General features: G+C 39.6%; 1 protein-coding gene across 1 annotated transcript in view; it reads right to left on the reverse strand.

Annotated features, from left to right (window-relative positions):
- Window positions 1-22677, reverse strand: part of SUGCT (succinyl-CoA:glutarate-CoA transferase) — a 347781-nt gene extending 325104 nt beyond the window's left edge. Inside the window, exons 1-6 of the mRNA XM_068405091.1 lie at window positions 22456-22677; window positions 18349-18400; window positions 18183-18256; window positions 14202-14287; window positions 13351-13401; window positions 7375-7495 (exon numbers count right to left, since the gene is read on the reverse strand). Coding sequence (XP_068261192.1) covers window positions 7375-7495; window positions 13351-13401; window positions 14202-14287; window positions 18183-18256; window positions 18349-18400; window positions 22456-22633 — 562 coding nt within the window. The 5' untranslated portion in view covers window positions 22634-22677. The remainder of the gene's footprint in view (window positions 1-7374; window positions 7496-13350; window positions 13402-14201; window positions 14288-18182; window positions 18257-18348; window positions 18401-22455) is intronic.
- Between the last annotated feature and the right edge of the window lie 999 nt (window positions 22678-23676).

Here is a 23676-nt window from a genome sequence, read left to right on the forward strand (position 1 = left end):
CAAACTACAAAATTCTTTCAAAATGTATTGCCTTCAGAGGCTTTAAGGGGGGAAAAAAAACGTGCTTTGATTTTAAAACAATGTTGTCCTTTTAAACAGTGCCCCCTCCTGTTCAGAAATAAAGTGTGACTTTCTCAGTTGAAGCGCTACACAAGATAGCAACGCATGGTCACTCCCTGGGGACCTGTCCATGATTTACTTTAACTAGACAATTTTCAGAACCTTAAACCAATCTCAACCACAGAACTGTCAAAATACATTATATTTAAACTAGTTCTAAGATTACTCTCATCAGCAAAGCCAACTTGTGAGTGAGAACAGACAATGTGGAGCTCGTCAGCACTCAAAGCAGCAGGAACACTGGGAAGTGTCCCGGAAATCCTCACAACCCTGCGACAGCCACTGCAGGGCTGGATACATTCAATCAGAGCTGTTTGGATAAGAAACTCAGTTTGCTAATCACAACTTCCAAAATGCCACAAAGGAGACAGCATCAGGCTTACCCATGTCTAAACTCTTCACCTACATGTGACCCTGGACTTTCTGAAAAATTATACTGTATTTCATTTTACTATCATTAACAATTTGCAACAGTACAGAATTAACAATTTGCAACAGTACAGAATTTAGAAAAAGGCAATTCCATACAAACATTACTCCTGTAGTTAAGACAAATTGCTCAATTCTGGATAAGTTTTACGTTCTGCTACAATACGCGCCTGTTCAGCTGAACCAGTCACCTCCATAGATGTGCCATTAACAAAAAGTATTTTATGTACGAGTCCAACCTTGATCTTTAAGCTGTGTAAGAATGAGAATGTTGAATGTTTTCAGAATTTCTCACAGAACATTTCTGCTGTTCTTAAGCACAAAACCAGGGACGGAAACAGGTTTGCTTTGCTACATTAGAAAAAAACAACTTAGAGCTGTTTGCTTAAAATCCCAAGAACTTCTGTTCTTTAGAGCGAAGACTTGAAAGACTGGGAGACCTTTTTGTCATGGCTACGCTTTTTTATTAATGCTGTTGTTTTTTATTTCCACTAGAAAATCTTCAAATCCAGCTTTAAGGTATCATTAGGTCTGGGAAATATACACTCCCCAAGGAAATATTTGTTAGTGCTTCAAGCTAAAGTCTCCAAAGATTCAGTCCATGAAGTGCATGCTCCATCATGTCACACATCCCAGCAGTCTGTTCTGACAAATGTATGTACGCTGTCCCCACAGACCAACCGAGCACACTCTAGCCAAGGTTTTATTTATATTTACTGCTCACACTTGCTGTGCATGAGGATAGTACACAAAAACCAAGCACAGAAAGAGGGTATCCCCTCTGCTCGATTCCTACTAGCACTGCAGTGTAGAAAATGAGAAACAGAAACAAACAGGTTAGAATAAAGAGAGAACACAATTAGCTGGAAAACTAAGTTGGTAGGAAAATGTGAGCCTGAAGCCAAAGGGGCTTCAAGAGGTAAGGGAAGCTGATGTTTGGTGAGGAACTGAACTGGAGCGGGGAAGGGTCTGAACTGGGTGAGCTGGGCAATCATGGCTAGGAAAGAGCAGGGGGAGGGTACAGACTGAGAAGGAAGGGAAATAGATCTGACAAAAAGACCAAGAAGAGGGCACAAAGGCATCATGTAGGCAGAAGGACAAGAAGAACAGAAATACCAGTCTGGAGGCCACCGGAAGTAAGGAGAAAGGGAGGCTAGGAGTAACCATACAGTACTAGAACTGGGATTGATTAGATTTCATGGTGATACCGCAACTTAAAGCAAGGAGACAAAAGGAAATAACAAATGAAGAGTAAACTGATGACATCTCTATATTTTACCTACCATCCAGAAGGAGAAATAAGTTTAATGGAATACATACAGGTGTTGTCATATTACAGATGGCACATTTGAACCGTTCATGACCACATGACCAATGTGAGATACTCCAAAGACAGACCAGCCCCATCTGGCTCAAAATCAAGCAGTATGAGATAGAAATTCCCACATAAGAGGACTCACAAGAACAGTATCACAAGGACTGCACTCATGCAGCATCTAAACCACTTCAAGGATCTGGCAAATAACCTAATCCGTAACTAGGTAATGGCTACCATCACCGTAGCCACAAATGCAAAATACAACCAGCGGGTGCTGAACCAGACAGTGACTGGGATAAAAATGTTCTAGAAGGTTAGCCCTTAAGAAGAAAAGACTATCACTTAGTGCTATCGATTAGTGACTCTGAGGTCTGAAGACAAATGCAAGATCCATATTTTCACACAAATCTTGTCACAAATAGTGGTCTTAAAAAGGTGAATGCACCACTCCTCCGAAGTGTAACAACCATGATAACAATGATAAGAATGACAACTATTTGAGCACACTCTCTCTGGAGTAGTACAAAAGAAGGATACAGTACAGTCTAGAGTCAGAAAATTACTTTCCATCTTTTTGGATGGCTCCAAAGTTTTAATATTCAATTTGATTTATTTATACTTTCATTCAATAACTGAGTGAGACAAAAAGCCCCAAGAAACTTAAAAGACATCTTGATCACAGCTGCTATACAAGTTATGCTGTAGGGTGAAACTGATTTCTTCAACTTATTTATTGATTGCATTCCATACCTATGAAGTTTAAACTTGAAAGGTTCCAAAAATAAGAAACCAAAACATTCCAGATGATATCCAGTCTCATTAATGAGTTAACTAAACGGATGAGGGAAGTAGTGTTCAGTAATTATTTGTAATTTATTAAACGAATCAGCTATAATGTCTTCAGCATGTATACTGACTAACAAGAAAAAACAAGGAAATCAAAAATTAAAGTTGGAAAAACACTCTGGTTCTGTCATACTGGACATGTTTATTTCTTGGTTACTTATTTATTATCAAATGTTATGACAAAATGTCTGTCTCTACGTATTCTCACATCTAAAATATAATACAGTTCATGATAGTCATTAACAACGACCAACATAATTTTCTCTGGTAACAATAGTTATGATACATAAAACATACCCTTAAAAAAAGCATATTCAAAACTGGTTGAGTTAAACAGCATGAACCATTCTGATCCTCTGTTCAAAGGCTTCAGAACATAATTCATGTTATGTTGTGTATCCATTATCCTTCACAGGACTCACAAACCACAAAGGGCTTGAGAACAAACACATTTCTATTGTCTCTTGTACCACCTGTGAGATGCCAAATGATGGATAAAATCCCACTGCTTAAAAGGGATTGCTGTAACCAACCAGATAATTTGTCTCAACAATTTTCAACATTTGGGAAGACAACTAGTCCATTTAATTCAACATTCTAGGCCAGTACATCTCTTAGAGCTCACAAACAATACTCTTTGGATCTTCCTTAACTCATATTTTCCATATCCCTAGCTAGGCATTTTATATACACATCACTTTCTATGGCATGACGAAAATACTTTAGATTGTGTTCTCAGTCTCTTTCTATCTGAAATATTACATCTGAGCTCCCGGGAACCTACTAGATTCAGCGTGTCTCAGTTCATTCCATTTCAATACCAATCCATACCCTCTTATGTTGTCACAAGAATAGCTCCAGTCTCACGTCGGGGTAACTGTGCAATTCTTGATGGCTTTTCAGAATGCAGTTACCTGCTTTCTACACCCAATCTCTCACAAAACCAGCCATCCAACTCAGATGACTCAATTATATAAACCTGTTTTTTGGGTCAAACATTGCAATGCCCAGCGTTAAAACATCTAAGACACTGCTTACAGGCAAATTTCTGTGCTGAGTCCCACTATTTTTATTTAATAGGCCTCCACATTCAAGAACCCAGAAGAAAAGCACTTGAACACCACGAATAGCAAGCAAGATGGGTGAGAGGTGCCTTGCAAAAGCAAAGGATTGCCAATTAGGTCCACTGTTTGCTTCAGAAGAGTCAATTAATTCCTGTGTTTACATGAACAGCTTGGCAGGTTCAGTTACTTTTGTGTGTGTGTTTTCACTAGCAAAGTTATGACATGTCTTAATAACAACACAGTACTAGACCACATGTTCACCTTGCTCGGATATACTGCTACAGGTGATTTATAAATATTCATTTACTAATTTGTTTTAAAAGCCTTTTATATTAGATATTCAGATTAAACAAAGTTTCTCAAATTGATCCCTTGCAGAAAATGGCTCAAGTATGGAAATTCCCTAACCTTCCCCACAATAAATAGTAGTGTACATAACTCAGCTGCCATGAAGGCGTTTTAATGCCTTTACCAACCTCTTTTGCTGTTTGTCTAGCCTTCTTTATGATAGAAAAACAAGTAAAAAGTTCTCTTGGTCTCTTTCCATAGGCATTAATTTTTTAATCTGAGCTGCTAATCTAAGCAATTTTTATCAGCAAGTATTTTAACATTAACAACTTGATCTCCTGTTCACCAATTTGGGATTTTTTTTTTAAAGTTAAGCATTACTACATCAAACCTCTTCTAGTCTCTTCCCATCCTCTCTCACAAAAAAAGAAAAAAGTATATTTGAATGTAGTAGAGTCAACCACAGTAGAAAAAGAGTTTTAATTGTAATATCTAGAATAAGGCCACAGAGCTTTTAGAAATAAATCAGGAATTCTTTCTTCTTAAATCACTTTTCTGCCTGATTGTGCCAAAAAAACCTTACTGCCTAAGCATCACCATCATGCCCTGTGACAGATGTACATTTGGTCCTAGTCTGGTTCCTTCTTTTACCATGCTTAGGTTGAGGCTTTGCTATTTCCTGCCTCAACTTAATTGATTTCTGATCTGTCTTTTAAGACTACTAGTGATTTTATGCCTTTATTCCTAGAAGATGCATTGTCCTTAAATAGATGTTTCTTGTCACCTGTTAGATGTCCAAGATTTAACCAACCGTAATTTAAGATCTCAAGTTGTTCTATAGGTGCCTGACAAACATCACTTAGCTCTTACCTCCCAAACACCTTCAACCTTAAAAGATCACAGTGCATGAATGAAAAAGAATCTTTATTTACATTTTAATGTTTATGTATTTTCCATTATGTGTAACATAACTGTAAACTATGTATTACACATAGAGCTTTAAACAGAAAAATTGTACGATCTTTGTCGAACTTGTTTTGACAGTAAGATGAAAGTATGCAAGAGGTGGAAGCAGAGGCAAGTGACCTAGAAGGAGTATAGAGTTGTCGTTTGATCGTGCGAGTATATGCTTAGGAAAACTAAGGCTGACCTGGAGTTGAATTTGGCAAAGATGTGAAGAGCAACAAGAAAGGGTTCTGCAAGCAAATCAGCAGCAGAAAGACTAGGGAAGACGTGGGCCTGCTGCTGAATGGGGCAGGAAAACTGGTGACAAAGGACATGGAGAAAGCAGAGGTATTTAACGCCTTCTTTGCCTCAGTGTTTACCAGGAAAGACAGCCCTCAGGAGTCCTAGGTCCCTGAAATTAGAAGGAAAGTCTGCAGCAAGGAAGACTTACCCTCAGTGGAGGAAGTTAGGGAGCACTTAAACAGGACATACAAAAGTATGCATTCTTGTAGCAAAGGAGACCAACAGTATTTTGTGTTGTATTAGGAAGAGTGTCACCAGCAAGTTGAGGGAGAGGATCCTTCCCCTCTACTCAGCACTGGTGAGGCCATATCCAGAGTACTGTGTCCAGTTCTGGGCTCCCCAGTACAAGACAGATCATAGATGGGGACTTACTGGAGCAAGTCTAGCACAGAGCCACAAAGATGATTACGAGACTGGAGCATCTGACACATGATGAGAGGGCAAGACAGGTGGGACTCTCCAGCCTAAACAAGAGAAAGCTCAAGGGGATCTTCACAATATATATAAACACCCAGTGGGAGGGAGTGAGCAAGAGGGAGACAGACCCTTCTCAGCACCAACCGCTAACAGGACAAGAGGCAATCGGCAAATTTTCCTGAATAAAGCAAAACACTTTTTTACTGTGAGGGTGCTCAGACACTGGAACAGGTTGTCCAGAGCAGCTATGGAAATTATCAAAACCCAGCTGGGCACAGTCCTGGGAAACCTGCTGTAGCTGGCCCTGCTTGAGCAGAGGGGTTGGACTAGATGGTCTCAAGAGGTCCTTTCCACCTAAACAATTCAGTGATTCTGTGAAATTAAATAGTATCTTTCCCCAGGCTCTCACTTCAAGTAAGGTTCTTGGCTATTATCAGTAAAATACAAAGGACTCAAAAGCTGACATGTCGTGTGAATGGAAAAACAGATTTACCAAATTAAAGGTCAAGCTACCTCACATAAATTGTAGCTTGGATATAATTTTTTATTCTTTTTCATCAATTATGGGTACAGCAACTAACAAAAAAAATGCAAAAACAAACCACTTGACAAATTCCAGCTGTGAGATTACATGCACAAATAAATGTGAAAAACTTTGTGGTAACTAGCCACTGAGCAACCTAAAAATGTATTTAAACAAAGAGATTCTCAGCAAGCACTGAATATAATTGCTTTTCTGCTCTTGTCTTCTTCAGACATTTGCCACACAAACATGATAAATACATCACAACAGACTAAAAAGCTGTTGGGTTCCTATTAAATGACATCAATACCTAGTAACTAAAAAGCCAAAGCCACTTATTCTTCAGAAATTCAGAGGCATAACAGGTCTGTAAATAATACTTTAAACCAGCCTAAAAACATCTGTAACTTCTGTGCTTTAATTTAATTACATTTTAACAGTAGACTTTACATATACAGATCCTTTAATTTTAGTGCTTAATCAAGATTTTTTTTTGGAGTGTTTTTGGGTTTTTTTAATAAGTGATTTTTCAGACTTAAAATTGTTTTTACATGTATGCAGTTCCTGATATTCCTACGTATACTTTCTTTTCATTCTTCCCAGCATTTATGAAGTACCTACAACCCTTCTACCATTTCAGTTACCAGGCAATAGACTGTAGCAAAGTAACATAAAACTTCCATGAACATATAACTGCATAATTCTGAAGAGAGAGACGCTTCGGGGCAGTAAAGAACACTGAGATTACCAGATTGGAAACCTGCAAATGTAAACGGGGACAGTAAAACTGTTGGGGAGAAAAAAAAAAAAAAAAAAAAAAATCTGATTTATTGACCAGTTCAAAGTAAAATGCAAGGAGCCCAGCCAGTCCTGGCTCCTTTGAAGTCAATAGAAGCATGCCAGGCTGGCATGGTAACACCACTGTTGAACAACTTATAAGCTGTTGACATAGTTGCCGCCTCCTAATTTTTCTATAATTGTTTTTAAATTGAACAGTCAAACTCACTCTTTCAATTTCTCTTCACTGACATCAAAATATACTTCTCTATAACCCCATGACTTTTATAACAAGTTGACTGGAATAAATAAATAATGAACACAAGTAATTGAAATAAAAATACCTGTTATTGAACAGTAAACTATGTGAGGAGCAATCTTTTTAATGTCTTCATAGCCTAGACCCATTTCAGTCAGTTTCCCAGGGATGTAGTTTTCCACAAAAACGTCAGACACTGCTGCAAGCTTTAGAAAAGAAAGGCAGGAGTAAGATTTGTTAATGAGCTTCCAAGAGTTCAATAAATTCTTCATGTAACTTAAAAATCTCACTAATCAAAATGGCTCTAGTCTTTGTGACAAAAGAAAACTTACAAACGTAGAGAGATATTTTTTGGCCTGTGCATCGCTGCAAACTACATATTAGACATGACGAGCATCTAGAAAGATGACTGTCAAAATCCTGAAGTGATTAGACAAAACTATAATATATTAATCAGTATCACATCAGTTTCCCAAGACTTGATGACAGTTTACAGAACAATCATCACCTTTACACCTGCACTTAGCTTGAGAAAAAGGGGGGGAAAAGAATGCATCTTTATCCTTCATGCTTTCTCTACACCTTAGAAATAATTTTATAAATTGTTTTTCATTTTAAAATCATTGATTACAATTACTGTAACAGAGGCCAAATATCTCACTTCCTGTATGTAGAAGCAGAATAGGGAGCCCCAAAATTTTATGGGGTTAAAATGAACATCTTAAAGGCATTTCAATTAGACTAGAGCTGTCAGGCTCTGCAATGTGACTTTCTCCATCACATCTAAATGAATGACCTAATCCAGAAATCTGCTGAAGTTGAAGATTAACATATAACCTCGATGGGCTTTAAATTACATTTTTTTTTCTTATAAAAGTTATAAATAAATATATACATATGTGTTTCAACAGGACTAATACTAATTAGGAACTTCTGAAGTAAGAGAACTACATATTAAAAGAAAGATGCATGCTTTGTTGTACAGTTGTACAGTTGTGCAGTTTTTTTGCTTAGGGTTTGTTTGGTTTTTGCCCTCCCAGGAATTTAAGAAACTATTCCCTGACAGGTACACACGTTTGTGCACACATTTTTAAGCATAATCTAAAACATTTAGTTTCTTAATGTTATTTGTAGCTGATCAGAGTGACCTTCTCTGAAACCACCAGGTAGCTGTCTAATAAATACAATACATTAGACCAGCTGCTATAAACTAGTGTCATCGTAACAGCAATCACAAGCATTTTTGCTCTCGCATGTAGGCTGTTCAGCTGAATTTAAGGCCAAAGAAGCTGCCAAGCCAGCAAGCATTTAACAGAAAAGACAAAAACTGATTTTTATTCAGACAAGGCGGCACGCAACTTAGAAACTGGATGCACAGAAGAGAGATTAATAACGTTTACAGAAACTAAGTTCAGCATACAGTGAATGTGCATTTTAAAATATCTTATTAAGTATTTTTAACGTGGCTATGTCAAGAAACTGTAAGACTATAGTAAAATGAGAAACAGTCTCCAGATTCTTAACAAGCATTGCTGGGTTTCAATGTGGACAGCTGGCTGGTTTGTTAATTCATGATTCCATAGAAGTGAACAGAACATAACTTCATGGAAGCTATTAAAAAATAGGCATTTGTCACAAGAAGGTTCTCAAGATGATCCAGGTTTCCACAGAGCTAAAGCATTTGCTAGTAAAAACAGAAGTAGTTCAGACAGATCTACAGCTGTCCCAGTCCTCTGTGCAGGACAGCAGATCAAGCCACCAAAGCAAGCTAAGAGGAACACAACAGGGGCAAGCTATTTGTTCTTTAATAGTATGCCTTTATGGAAAATAAAGTTAAGGGATTTTTATTTTCGCTTTAAATCTTTCACAGTTCATAAATAAATACTTTTAAAACTGGTAATACTACAGCCTTAGCTTAAGTCATTCAAGAGACAAAACTAGTTACAACTTACATATTGCTTTCGCTAGGGTTTTATAATCTATCCAATTTACAGTGATTGTATGGGCTAAAATGGTTTGAGAGTTGTTGTCCATCTCATACTGAAGAACTATCATCTCCTACAAGCCACTGAGAAAGAAAGCGTGACATACAGTACCGTAACATGAAAAGCACCATACCTCTGGACTTGGCAACATATGACAACAGTGCTACGTGAGGATACGACTTGGGGCCAGTTTAGTAGTGTATATATTCTCAGAGAGAAATGTACATGAATTTTCAAGACATCCTCCAAGTGCTGTGTCAGCTCTGCCACAAAGTTTTCATGACACTTGGAAACAGTCTTTAATTCACAAAAGCAGCAGTCTGTGTATAGTACTTTTTTTGATGCTCACTGAACCAAGCATAGGTACACAGGGTTCTGCCATTGTAGAGTGCTGGATTCAGACTCTGATCTAAACAAACGCTATGTTCTTAAAGGGATCTTCAGTCTCAATGGGGTTTTAAGTTCACTGTCAACTGAAATTTCAAACTTCATGTCCTACAAGTCCTCTGAACATATCACTTGTATTTTAACCTCTACTAACAGAGTAGCACAACACAGACCTGAGTTGGAATACCATCTATTTCAGATAGAACACTGATGTGCTCAACGTGAGCACCTCAGGAAAGAACAAAAAGGCATCATGCATGCCAAAGCAGTCATTAAATTGAATAAAAATAACAAATAATGATGCTACTAAGATAAACAAAACTATTTGTACCTTGTGGAAGTTTTGTTTGGGGTTTTTTTGGGGAGGTTTTGTGTTTTATAAAAACTCTGCACAGAGGGGGGGGTGTATACTCACACATATAAACATATATATATATACACACACATACACAAATTTATATATGTGTGAATAGTTTGCTTTATCAAGTGAGAAAGCATTCATGAGGCGTGCTGACCTATCAGCTAAAGGTAATGGAAGGGAAGGAGTGCCATCAGCTCCCAGCCAATTGAATCCTCCCAAGTTCGTAATGAATAAATAGAAAAGTTAATTAGTTAAGGCTAAACACTCAGGAGAAAGGTATTCTCAAGGTTCTTAAGATGAGCTTCTGACAACAACTGCTGAATAACGCATTAAAGAGATGCTGAGCCATGTTACAACAAAAGGATGTCAGAGCATGGGACTGGTGCACGTACCATCACTGAAGAGAAAAAATAATTTTTATTCAGGAAGACGTACAAATATTTGAAAGGCAATTAGCAGTGAGCCAAAAGCATTAGGAAGGAAGACAGGGCTACAAGTGACACAGAGTAAAGAAATATAAAAAAGACCAACGAATCATTTTGTGGGATCATGTAATCGTGTAATTATGAAAGAGCAGACCCTTGGACAAGTATTTTATACTGCTGTGCCAAAGGAAGAAAAGCAACCAGGACTCCTGATTAACAGATTTCTTCAGCTCACTTGATACTACTGACTGAATTATCAGGGCTGTGTTTTTGTCATATACCTGAAGACTCTACACTCCTTTTTTTTTAATAGGGTTCTAGATCCTGAGATTTGCTCTCTTCTACCTGTATGGAATTTATGAGGGAGTGGAAACAAAATTTGGCCTAACCATGCTACCTTTCTTAATAAAAAAATTATAACCTTATTACTTTTCTTCATAGTGCTTCCACTCAGGACAAAATTCATATTCATGTATGAGTAACCAGTGTCTCAAACTCTAATCTCTTCTTGCCATCAATTAGTTTACAGACATGAACACTACTTTTCATAGTAACAAATACATTGCTGAACAATGCTCATTTCTATACATATCTCTCCTGATGTTACCAGGAGACAATTGACAACAAAAAGCCTGTTATCTATAACTTTCCTTTACATATTCTTTTTGTCAAAACTCCAAACAGAGTTATATCCTGGTTCCATTTGAGATGCAATAATGGAATGTCAAGACCTCTGCACCAAACGCTTCTAAAAACTATCACTCTAAATCAAACAGAATGATGAACAGCTCCACAAGTAGAGATACATTTCAGTAATGCCTCAACACTTCAGTCCACAATGTTGCTATATCACAGAGAGGGATGCCATTGATTTAAGGAACAGAAAGCTGTAGTGCTTATGAAAGCAACTTTAGTAAAGGATAGAACCTATAAGAAATGACTTGGCAACAAGACTGACTCTCCTCATTTTTAGGTCAGTTCTGCAAATCTTGCAGTTGCTTTCTAGTTTTTCCGTTAGTCAGGTTTCTCATCACAGATTTATCTTCACAAGGGAAAGAACTTTGCCACAGGAAACCTCTTCATTTCCACAGCTAGTGTGGTAAATATTTAACAGAGTTAGTTCTCCCACTGGAAATCCCATAATATCACATCTTAGGAAATAATTCTCATACATGCTTGATTATTTTAGTGACATCAAGCCAAGGGAAAAATTGATATTGTTGCTCACAGGAACCATTTGTCTGTAGCTCTAAGTACTCCTACTGCCAGCTATCCTATATCAGCATCATGATAGCTCTACATTACAGTGGTACAAGAGATCTTCCTGACAGGAAAAGGGTGGGAAGCCCAGCACTGAGCTGACAGAGAGGCTGCTGCTCCTGCATGACAAATAAGGGAGAAGAAAGTTGCTGCTTCAATTTAAAAATTATGTGGGATTTAAACTCAACCAGGCACCTGAGCCTCAAGCACAAACGTTATATTGCAAAGTCTTAAGTCACCAGCCATTCAACTCCACAGACCATAAAAAGGTTCTCCATATTGCAGACAAAGTTACATATTTAAAACCAGAATCAAGCAGTAATCTTCCTGCACAAATGTCAAGAAAACAGGAACCTCCTAACCATAAATAGTGCACTCACCTAAGCAGCTTATGCTGAAGCCATCTTTTCTCCAGCTCATCCTGACTCGTAGGCCCAGCTGCCTTTAACTCTTCAAACAGGTCCAGCCCACACACAGGGTAGTTTGTTCTTTCACCATTTTTAGAGGTCAAATAACAAGCTAGTCTTTTTATGCAAGAGGAACAATTTTTAGAGCCCTTATTTAGAATGTGACTAGTTTTATCCAAAAACACATCTGTGTTATAACATGCAAAATTACTCCAAACGAGTATGTCTGTTCCCCAAACCTTTAGAAGACAAACATACAGCTTCATAACAAACCAACAATAAATGGTTCTGTTCTGCAAAGAATCCTTGGCTTATGACCTCCAAAGATTTCCATATGAAGTGTCTTTTACATAGGTGACAGGGAAGAAAAAAGGTCAAAAGTACCAGGCAACTTAATCTATTTCCATCTCATACAATATTCCCAACAAAAAAAAATGCTACCAGACAAATTCCACTTATTGCAGGACACATACAGTCTCACTGTGAAAAAGTGGCTGGAACTGATATTGAAACAAACAGTAACAGAAGCCAGCTCACTCTCTTTGGCGTGTTAGTACTGCAGGGCTAAAAACACAGCACTAGCAAGTAGCAGGTCATATGTTTCTCAATAAATAAAAAAGGGATGCCAAAGCACAAGTTTTACAGAATGTGAAATACATTGCTTTTATTAGTTTTTCAATGGAAAAAATGGATCACCCTTAAAAGACCCTTACCTGCTGAACTCAAATACTGAAAAAAGAAACAAATATTAAGTTTGACCTACAGGACAGTATTTCTCAAAAAGATGCACAGCAACTGGAGTCCTGAATGCACTGTAACATTCAAAAACCTGCAAATACCGGAGCCTAGCACCTCTTCGTTGTAAACTGCACACTGACTTGATCAGGTCAGGCCAGCTTGAATCTTTCTAATGAAGTAGTACAGCAAGGTCAAATACAGCAACAGTGAAAGGAAAGCACTAGGCTGTTAGACCTGTTCCTCATAATATTTCATTTGAAGCTTCTGATGACATTTTCATGTAAATTTTGTATCTAAAATCATTAGAAATTTCACTGAACATTGAGTCCAAAAGCACAGAGTAGAGAGGCTATATATGGTAATTTAACAAATATACTGCACACACATATTTTTAATTATCAGATATCAAATTAATACTTGAAATGCAGAGTTTATTCTTTATTACTCAGGATCAAAACAATACAAAACAGGCACGGTTTGCACGCTATCAAAACCTACCTCTCTGATTAGCTTTACTCCTTTTGAATCCTTCATGTTGATAGCTATACTCTGGGGATAAAAAAAACAAAAACAAAACAACAGTAATTTATGTGAAAGCCCTTCTGGTGATTATCAGCCTCTTCTAAACATAACCAACAGTCAAGTTTCACACTACAGCTGAATCAAATAAGCAAATTTTAACACACACCCCACCTCTCCCTGCAAAAAAAAAATTCTGTTGGTAAAGCAAGCTGAACTGTCTCACCAAGGGATCAGACAAGCACCAAAACAAGTCTGACAGATGTGCAGCTGGCAGTTGCGCTGCAGTCTGTTCACTGTGTGTTTGCACAGCACCTACTACTGGAAGTACACATGGGGACACCAGAAACATCTGTTCCAATGGCAACAAGCTATTGAACAGCTCAGGCATGTCATGAAACTTCATCTTAGTCCCGAAATTTCACAAGCTACCTTTAGCCAATCTAACTGGGGTATGATGCCTGCTCTCCTCCAGCTCCAGCTGCCAGCTGATGCAGGTCAGCTGAGCTGATGAACCTGAAAAAAAATGATTCTTTAAATAAAATAACCCTTACTTTTCAGTCAATTTGCACCAGCAACTGGGGACTGGCAGGACCACTCTTGCTTCTTGGATTTGCCTCAGCTGACCACAGCACCGTACCAGAGGTTAGCAGCCTTTTTTGTTCAATAGAACTCTTTGGTTTTCTCCTGAAATTTATTCATCATAACTTAAGGCCAATGTAACTATTGCTCCCTTATATATATTAAGAATTAAACAAAGGAGAAGTGTTACATCTTCAGTTGTAATTACAGAAAACATAGGCTTATGCTCAATACCACACTCCACTTACCTTTTTATTTCTATTGACACTGAGAAAATAAACGCTTTCTGTTCCAACAAAAGGTGGGCCCCAGGCTCTTGTATCATCACCAGCTCCTGAAAGAAATATCAACACATTTTATTAGTTGTCCAATATCACACTGCCAACAAATAAAAAGAATAAAAAGCTTTCCTCCAATGTCATATTTAAACCACCTAAGCTTCATCTAGCAGGCAGGACAAAAATTAGTTTAATATATATATATTTCAGAATATTTATGTCAAAAAAACACCTAAAAGTGAACATGATTAAGCAAAGTGAACATAGCGTTTGTTAGCACTGGGATTACTTTTAGGCTTTAAAATACTAATATACAGCCATACATCACCAATATATTTGCAGGTTTGTTGGTTGTTTTTGTTTGTGGGTTTATTTGGGGGGGGGGGTGTGTTTCAATTTGATTTTGGGAGGTGGGTGGTTTTTGGGGGGGTTTGGGGTTTTTTTTTTTTAACTTAAAGCAGAGCTACAATGCCATTCTTTTAGGCAATCCAGATGAATTTAGCAGAAGCTCTTGCCCTCCACTGAGTCACACAGTGCACATGGTCAATAAGCTATTCCTGAAACACTCTGGACACAACGTCAAGATACCTCTGAGCAGCAACAACTTGTTAAGCTGCATGCTGCAGGAACACCAACAAGAAGAAGCGCTTGCTATAGCTGGTGCAATTCCCCAGCTCCAGCCCTTCCAGAAATGCTTCTGTCTTACAGAAAAGCAAGATGGCATTAAAGCTGCTGCAGACACTGATATCATTGTATCATTTATGTTTAATTTCCAATTTTAAACCTTTCTTAAATGTCATGAAGACTGGCAATCTATTTTAATTACATTTAAAACTAGGATTGGCAATCTATTTTAATTAAAATTAAAGCTAAATTTAAATTCAGGTATAATCATCATCCTGAGTGCCAGCAAGCATGCACACTCCTGTACCTATTTTGCTATCCAGACTTTATCCACTTGTTAACTTCACGCAAGTGAAAACTTTCCTTAGTGAGGCAACACAGAAGACTCTCTGATACTAGCACGACAGAAACAAGCTGAAGGACCTTTGGTCTTACACAATATAGCCACTGTCATAATTATGCTATACACTATGGTTACACAAAGTCTACAGCCATTTAAGATCAACTGTGGTAAAGTTATACAAACATATAAATTGCTCATCAACACTTGTGCTGTTAAGCATCTCAAAGACCTATTTTGGTTCAAGTGGGAAGCTTGGGGAAGAAAAAGAAATCCCTCTTCTGCATGTTACCACTTCAAGGCGTTCAAAACAAAACATTTCAGTAACACTTTCCATGTAGGACTCTAGTGTGGCTACTGTCCTTTATGGATTAACACTCCTGTGAAAGCAGACATCCTCTCACAGAAAGAGCTAATTAGTCACATTCTAAAAAGTGTGAAATTCAGAATTCTCAGGCTGCCTTTCTCCTTCAATCACAAAAAAAAAAAACCCTCTAAGAGCTGGAATGCAAATCTCCAAAACTTCATGCTTAATCACTGACATTGCTCCATTCCTACCACCTAGATACTTGGAATAACACCACTGTCAGTCTCATCTCATCTCATAGTACAAAACTGATGCAGCTTCTGCCCTGTCACAAAAGTGAAAAAGTTTGAAACAATGGTGAGTGATTAAGGATGACCCATAGGTTGATGTGAAAAATCTTTTGTTAGACATTCCATGTTCTGATAAATGTTCAAATATTCAATATTCCCTATTTAAAATAAAATATAGGGAATGTAGTATGTTTTAGTATCTCAAGGGTGTAACCATCTGCACCAGCTCTTTTCAAAACTAATAATACCAAAAGAGAGAAACTGAAAACATGGAAATTTAAAGGAGGAAAAAAATACATGACATAATGTGCAGCTGCTATGGCATAATTACATGCCTCAAATGCATAATTATGCATAAAACTGGAAGCCCAATGCAGGGAATATTTCTAAAAAAGAACCAAATGCCATGAAATTTGTCATTCTTGGTCTTACGAACTAAAAAGTGCAGCTATTCCATAAGAATGAAGCATTTTTTACCATTACCCAATCCTCACAACGCTTTGTATAAGAAGTGCATGTGCTGAGTGGAAAAAGCAAACCATTGTGTTAAGCTAAAATACACAAAAATAAAACAAATTCTGTTTATGAAGCTAATTACCCAGAGTCCAATCAGACTCAGAAGGAGCTACACAAGTTTCTGCATCTGAAAACACACACTTGAAGCTCCTTAACCTCAGACACTTTCAGCAGTAACGTGAAGATTTTCATGGAAATTCAGAAATCTCCCTTTTCTAGTGAACTCCCATCTCCATCTATATGGGAATACCAGATCCCGGACTTTAAAGATACAACCACCTCATGCAGATAATAACTTTTGTTCACTTTGCACAATTCCAAAGAAAGATTTCTCTGACAAGGTAATTTTTAATTAACAACCTGAAACTGTCCTGGAATATTAAAAATAATCTCAGGAGAAAGTTGCTACAGTATGCCAAGTCACCTTATACTCTACCAGTCAAAATGCTTGCCATCCCCACTAAATCTGAACAACATTACAGAAAAGCAGCACTAACAAAAAACATATATATTTTAAATGCTCATATTACCTTTCTCCCTTGTAAGAATAAAAATGAAAATAGAAGGTAGAGTTTCTGTTTCCAAAATTAAAGTACCTGTCATTTTATCAGTATTCTAGTCCTGAGTAGCAAAATGTGTTCCTATTTAAAATAACCTAAGACATTTTGGCTTAGAGTGAACTGAGCTGAAGATTCTGAATTCCCCAATGGGAAAAACACCTTTTCCGTAATTCTTATGTAACTAATTGCTGGAAGGATTTGTATGTTTGTCAAATTTTGCATGTCAAACACTACGCTTCAAACCCTGTTTTAACCCTCTCACCACATTACAAAACAACACCATACACCTAAGCATTCACAAACGCAATTTAAAACCGAAGCAAAGCCCAAACAATTCAAATTAAATCACAGAATCACAGAATCAACCAGGTTGGAAGAGCCCTCTGGGATCATCGAGTCCAACCATTGCCCTGACACCACCATGGCAACTAGACCATGGCACTAAGTGCCATGTCCAGTCTTTTCTTAAACACATCCAGAGATGGTGACTCCACCACCTCCCTGGGCAGCCCCTGCCAATGGCTAATGACCCTTTCTGAGAAGAAATTCTTCCTAATGTCCAACCTGAACCTCCCCTGGTGAAGCTTGAGGCTGTGTCCTCTTGTCCTATCGCTAGTTGCCCGGGAGAAGAGGCTGACTCCCACTTCACTACAACCTCCCTTCAGGTAGTTGTAGACTGCACTAAGGTCACCTCTGAGCCTCCTCTTCTCCAGGCTAAACAACCCCAGCTCCCTCAGCTGTTCCTCATAGGTCAGACCCTCCAGGCCCTTCACCAGCTTGGTCACCCTCCTCTGGACTTTGAGTAATGGAATAAGGCACTTAGGTAACTGATGACTCTGTACTGGTTGGTACATTAATATCTGAAAAAGTTACCTGACCTTACAACTTCAGCCTTCTCACACTCTTTTCTTTTCTAAATATAGACAGAGACTACTTCTGATCAAAACACACATACATGGAGCACAGTGTTAAACTTCAAGCAAACAGATCACACGTGTATAAGCAAACCTACTAATAACTAGTTCTCTGCTACACCAGAAATAGTATGAGGATGTAAAATGTTCCCCAAACTTGAAAACTGTTGGCTCAAAAAAAAAATACAAATAGCTACAAAATTAATTATTTCTTAGCACAATACCATACACAGAGTCACCAAAAACACACTATCACCAAATGAACATAGTATTGTCTTTCTAAATATTCCCAGAAGTTTTCAATCTTGCACTCTCAGTCAGGTATTACTTAAAATACATAAACAACTACTTGTTAAAGTACATTCTTATTATATCTAAAATAGATAAATAAGAATCTTACCTGGTCTTTCCACTTTGATAACTTCAGCCCCTAGATCTCCTAAATTCATTGTGGCAAAGGGCCCTGCAAGCACCCTGTAATATTGAAAAATATTGTTTTCTTAGGTTTTCCTATCAGAATATTTGCATCTAGACAGACTGTTCCAAATTACAGGCAAAAGACAAACCTTGTTAAATCAAGAATTTTCACACCATCCAATGGCTTTACATTACTAGCACCTGACAAGAAACAGAAAACAGTAAATTACTCTGAAATTATTTTCTTTGTAAAATATGTTTCTCATTTGTAGTCTGAAATACTGTTTTTACAACACTCTCCCATCATCCTCTCTCATCTCCCTCCCCAAATAAAGGATAATAAAGCTTTCTGCACAGGTAAATTATTAGGAGTATATTACATTAGTAAAGCCTTTCAAAGTTGGAAAACCTTAGGTTAACATTGCAGAACCTATTCTAAACACCTAGCAATTCTACAATAAAGCCACTTTTTAGAGATATTTTCATATGTGTCTTCCACAAGCACTCATATAGCTTTTAAAGACTAACATGAAGAAAGATACAATAAAAGCATAGCAAGAAACATCAGAATGACACAAACTAAAACTAATGGGTAGCAGACCAATGTGAAACACGGGATCCTCACGAAGGGTTTTGACCCCTGTGGACCCATGTGCTTGCATGACACAAAAAAAAAAAAAGAAGAATATCTGCATTTCAAAAAAAAGAGGTTACAAAAATGAAGACAATGTATGAACCAAGGAAATACTTGTTCTGTCTTTAACTTTCAATGGTAGTTGCACGTGCAAGATAACTACTAGGAGATCACAATGCTTTCCTCCTTTCCCTCACCCTTTCCACCCTGACTAGCTCTAAGAAACAACAGCAGTGCCAATAAGCATCACAGACAGAGCAATCGCAGTCTGGACCACAGGTGTACCGGCTCTCTCTTGGGTGACCTTGGCTTATGCTCTGCTAACTCAGTGAATTTATTTGCAGGCCGGGGATGCAAACACTTCATCACCCCATGTGGGCAGTAATTTTGTTACTATTTGGAAGGTGGTCTCATACCACAAAAGAAAAAAAAAAGCACCTGGCCAATACCACCACCAGAATTACACAATACTACCTTGTGGTAAGCATCTCTTTGTGTTTGTCCAGGTAAGAGAGCGATGTAAAACGGGGGGAAAAAAAAAACCACACACACACAAAAAAAAAAACAATTAATTCAAGCACAGATTTCCTTACAGAACAGGAAGGAGAAAAGAACCACAGTCCCTCAAAGCGTGCTGGACAGTGTGGTGCGTCTCCCAAGTTACACAGCAGTGAATGTCTGTGTCACCTGCTCCACACGCCTTCCATCAGACCTGAGCCACCCTTCAGTCTCCCCCATAATCTCCCTCCTACCTTACCTGTATATATGGTAAGAAGGAGATGGATATAAACAGACATATATGATAAAAAAAGCTACAGAGGTATGAAGCAGCACTTGGAATTCAAGGCTTCTGCTAAAATATTTTCATTCACTGTACTGTTGGCAATGAGAATACTTGCATCCCGTTCTTCAAGACATTTTCTTCAATTATTACCAACCACTCCGGAGGGATTTGAGTTTAATGGGTTTTGGTTAATACAATATGCAGATCAAGCAGCGTGTGGAAAACGTGCTTATCTAGGAGTGGCCATGTATTTTGCATGTTTCAAAGCCTTTAGGAAAACTCAGGCTGCCACCTCTCCTCAATGCTGCACACCTCAGTGAAATTTCTAGGTGTTGGAAAATACTTGTGCTAGAGCCAGGTAAACACCACAGATCCTCCAGCGTAGCCTCAATTTTATCAAGTTGGCTCTAGCTCAGCAAACACTTAAGCATATGCTTGTCTGTTAAGGAACCAAGTGCACCATTTGCTTCACAATGACGTTACTCTGTGTTTACAGAAAATATGTAAACAACAGCTTTGCTGAAGAGCACAGCTCCTAAAAAAAAAAAAAAAAAAAAAATCATTTTAGTTAACAAAAAGGGTCCATCTTCCTCTGTTCTTTCCACACCTTTTAAAGGCCTGCACTCTCTTACTCAATGGCTTACTTATTCTCCTCCTGAGCCAGCATATTTAGTGTTACTTATTTACACTTCTCACACACCACCAGAACAGCAGAGCAACTTTTCAGAGCCAACAGGTTCTCTACCTGTGGCTGAGTTGCAGGAATCCATAAAGATATTTCTCAAAGCAGCCTATAAAGTGTTAAGATTAGCCTGTAAATATGCATTTATGCATAACTAAGACTGAATAATCCTTACTAATTATCATATCACTCACATTATGGTAATATCTAACACACCATTCAGGGATTAGGACTCTTCTATAGTTGGAACAGGAGAGTACAACTGCTGTTTCAGAGACAAACAGACCATTGTGAATTTTTTTTAATACTAATAAATAACACTGATGTCCACAATGATGAAGAAATGCAAGGAAGAGGACAGAACAAAAGCTTGCTTTTGAAAATCTAAGATAAAAAAAAAAATAGACCAGTTAGTCTCTTCAAACTAGATGAGCACAAGTATTGACAAAAGAAAACTTACAGGACCTAGATTTGCATTCCTGCAAGACTATAATTTGCTGAAACAATTGTAATAGAAAGCCTTTTGACTGTCAGAGAAACAGGAGTTCTGGTACACTGATCCTGAGTACCAGAGTGCTACCGAGCCCTTACGGTAGGAACAGAAAGAAACAAAACCTCACCACAAACAGAATAGATCAGAATCAATCAGTATTGACCAGAAGCATCTCCTATTTTTTTTCCCTCTCCTCGCTAGCCTCCTGTCAGGCTCATACCCAAAGTTAAACTTCTCCCGCAGAGTGCTTTTTGTTGGACTTCTGGCTCAATTGCCTAAAATCTCTAAAATGCAAACTCACATTTTCTTCTGTATTTTTGCTTATAATTATTCCAGTACCTTGATGATTGAAAGAAAAATCCACTCTCTCAGCTCTAACAATACCCTATTTGTAAATTCTTTATTCCCATGATGCTTAATTTACTGTAAATTACACAGCCATATGTATCTTTTACAAATAACTTTGATGATGAATAAATAGATCCACTCACCCTCAATATGATTTTAAACTCTTTAGTTAGGCTCAGTAGGTTGTCCCAAGGTTGGTCTAACATAACAATGAGTAAGCAACCAACAGAGAGATCATTCTATAGAACAGAAATTAATTTTCACATCATATTCCAAAAAACAAAGCTTTCCTTTATACTTGTGACAGAAGAGGGCACTGAGTTGGTTAGTACATTCAATATTTTTAAAACAATGCAAATTAATAGTAAATAGATTCCATTCCAATTATATCCAATTCCAGAGGAGATCACACCTCAAGTCTATTGTCTCTACTTGCAAAATTGCACAATCAATATTTTTAAATTCATATATGCAGCAAGTTATGATCAAGTCCATCACTGCTGTGGCTTAATACACTATCAATAGGTACACCCCAACCAGTGATGCACTTGGTACATTCATCTTGGGAAACAGAACACCAAACTCCCTTATTCTAATGCAACCAAGGCAATTTTTAGTATTTTTCTAGGTTATTAAACAACAAAGAGATCTGAAAGCCAGAGGAAAAGGACTTTGTTGCAGCTTGGTTTTATTTTTCTTTATTAAAAAAACAATTTCACGGAGTTAGAGCTTCATAACCTTTGAAACATCAGGCCTAGAACCGGACACCGGCACTTTTTCCCCTCCCATCTGCTGAAGCCGCCCAGGGAGCTGCCCCGCTCCCCGCCACACGCGAACCGGAGCGACGCGCAGCGCGGCACCGCCGCGGCGCAAAGTCCAGCCGCACGCAGCGAAACCCCGCAGCCCAGCAGGGCGCAGAGCCGCGGACCGAGGCTGCACAAGCGGCCGCGGCTGCCATCAGCGCGGCCGCGAGGCGACCCCGCTCGCCACCCACGCGCCCACCGCCCCACGACCCCGCGGGCCCCGTGGTGCGGGGCAAGGCGGACAGCAGGGCTGGCGGCGGGCTCAGCACCCGGCTGCCGGCACGCTGCAGCCCCCTTCTCCCCCTTACAGGAGGCCACGGGACGGGCCGCGGTGCTGCGAGGCGGCGGCGGCAGAAGCCTCCCTCAGGTGTCTTAACGACCCTCCCGCCCCCCTCAGCGAAACAGCTCCGACACGTTTGCGCGCGAGTGGCACCGCCTCAGAGCCCCGGCGGGATTTAACGGGCCCAACGAGGCGAGGGAGGGAAGGGGAGGGGAGGGCGCGGCGCGGCTACCTGCCGGGGGAGCGCCTCCACCCCGCGCCCCGCCGCCGTTGCCAGGGGAGGCGGAGAAGGCGCTCAGGGCTCTGGGGCAGCGCGGCGAGGCGCTGCCGCCGGCAGCTGCGGGGCACGGGCTCCTCCACAGCCCCCCGCCGCCACAGCAGCTCCTTCTTCCCAGCCCGGCGCGCAGCATCGCCGCGCACCGCCGCCCGCCACTCGAAGCAACGCCGAGCGCCTCACCCGAGCGTCGCGAAAAGGTGCGCGCTTCGCCACAGCGCGCAGGCGCCGCCCGCCACCGCCCCTTTCCTCGTGTCGCACCCAAGGGGAGCGTTAAATTGTTCCCGGGTCGGGGCGGCGCGCAGGCGCGGGGCGCGGCCTCCCCTCCCCGGCTTTTCCCGCTGGGAGTTGTGGAGCCGCTGCCGGCGGTCGCGGTGGTCCCTCCGCGGCGGCTCGTCCCTCCTGTAAGGCGGTCCCGGTTAAAAGGGTGCTTCTTCTGCTCCCCTCAGTGTGCAGGAGGCAGGTGGCTGGGCTTTATAAACAGGGAAGTGCCTTGCAGATGTTGCGGCAGCGATTCCAGATGCCGTGTAAAAACCTCGGTGTTTATACAAAATAAACTTAAGGGCTTTTTTTGCTGCGATGTCTAGTTCCTGGGCAAACCACTGTTTGATGGCCAGAAACTTGTACATCCAGTTCGGTGTACGGACTGCGACACACAGCATTGCCAAGATGGAATACAAATAAAGCATCCCCACAACAGTTTTCTGCACTTACAAGGTAGGCGGGGGTACTGGATGCCATTAAATCCTCTCGCTAGCGTGAGGTAGATTCTTTATCTCAGGTTTGGTTCACGGAAGGTGCAATATTACTTACAGGGTAAGCTATATCTTCAGTTGTATATAACTATGGAAGGGTTAACTTGAATTGACGCTTAAGCAATTCTTCCCTGAGCTAAGCACCTTCAGGCTATTTTTAGTTTGTGTTAGGACAAAGTGGAGGGCTTCATATATGAAAGCTATGGTGTCTTCTTGCTCAGCAATAGGATAAAAAAGCCTGCGCAGAGGCTTAGCGTTTATTTCTGAGAAATACGCTGTGAGGATGACAGCTGCATCTCAAGAATAGACAAAACTTCTGGCTGCTTGAAAATGAGCATTACGAATAGCGCAGTCTTAGCAGTGTTGCGAGACAGAGGTGCTGAGTGCTCAGGAAGAATACAGGGAAAATCTTCTACACAACAGG

This window comes from Nyctibius grandis, chromosome 7 (assembly GCF_013368605.1).
Source record: "Nyctibius grandis isolate bNycGra1 chromosome 7, bNycGra1.pri, whole genome shotgun sequence".
In the NCBI taxonomy this organism is placed as follows: Eukaryota; Metazoa; Chordata; class Aves; order Nyctibiiformes; family Nyctibiidae; genus Nyctibius; species Nyctibius grandis.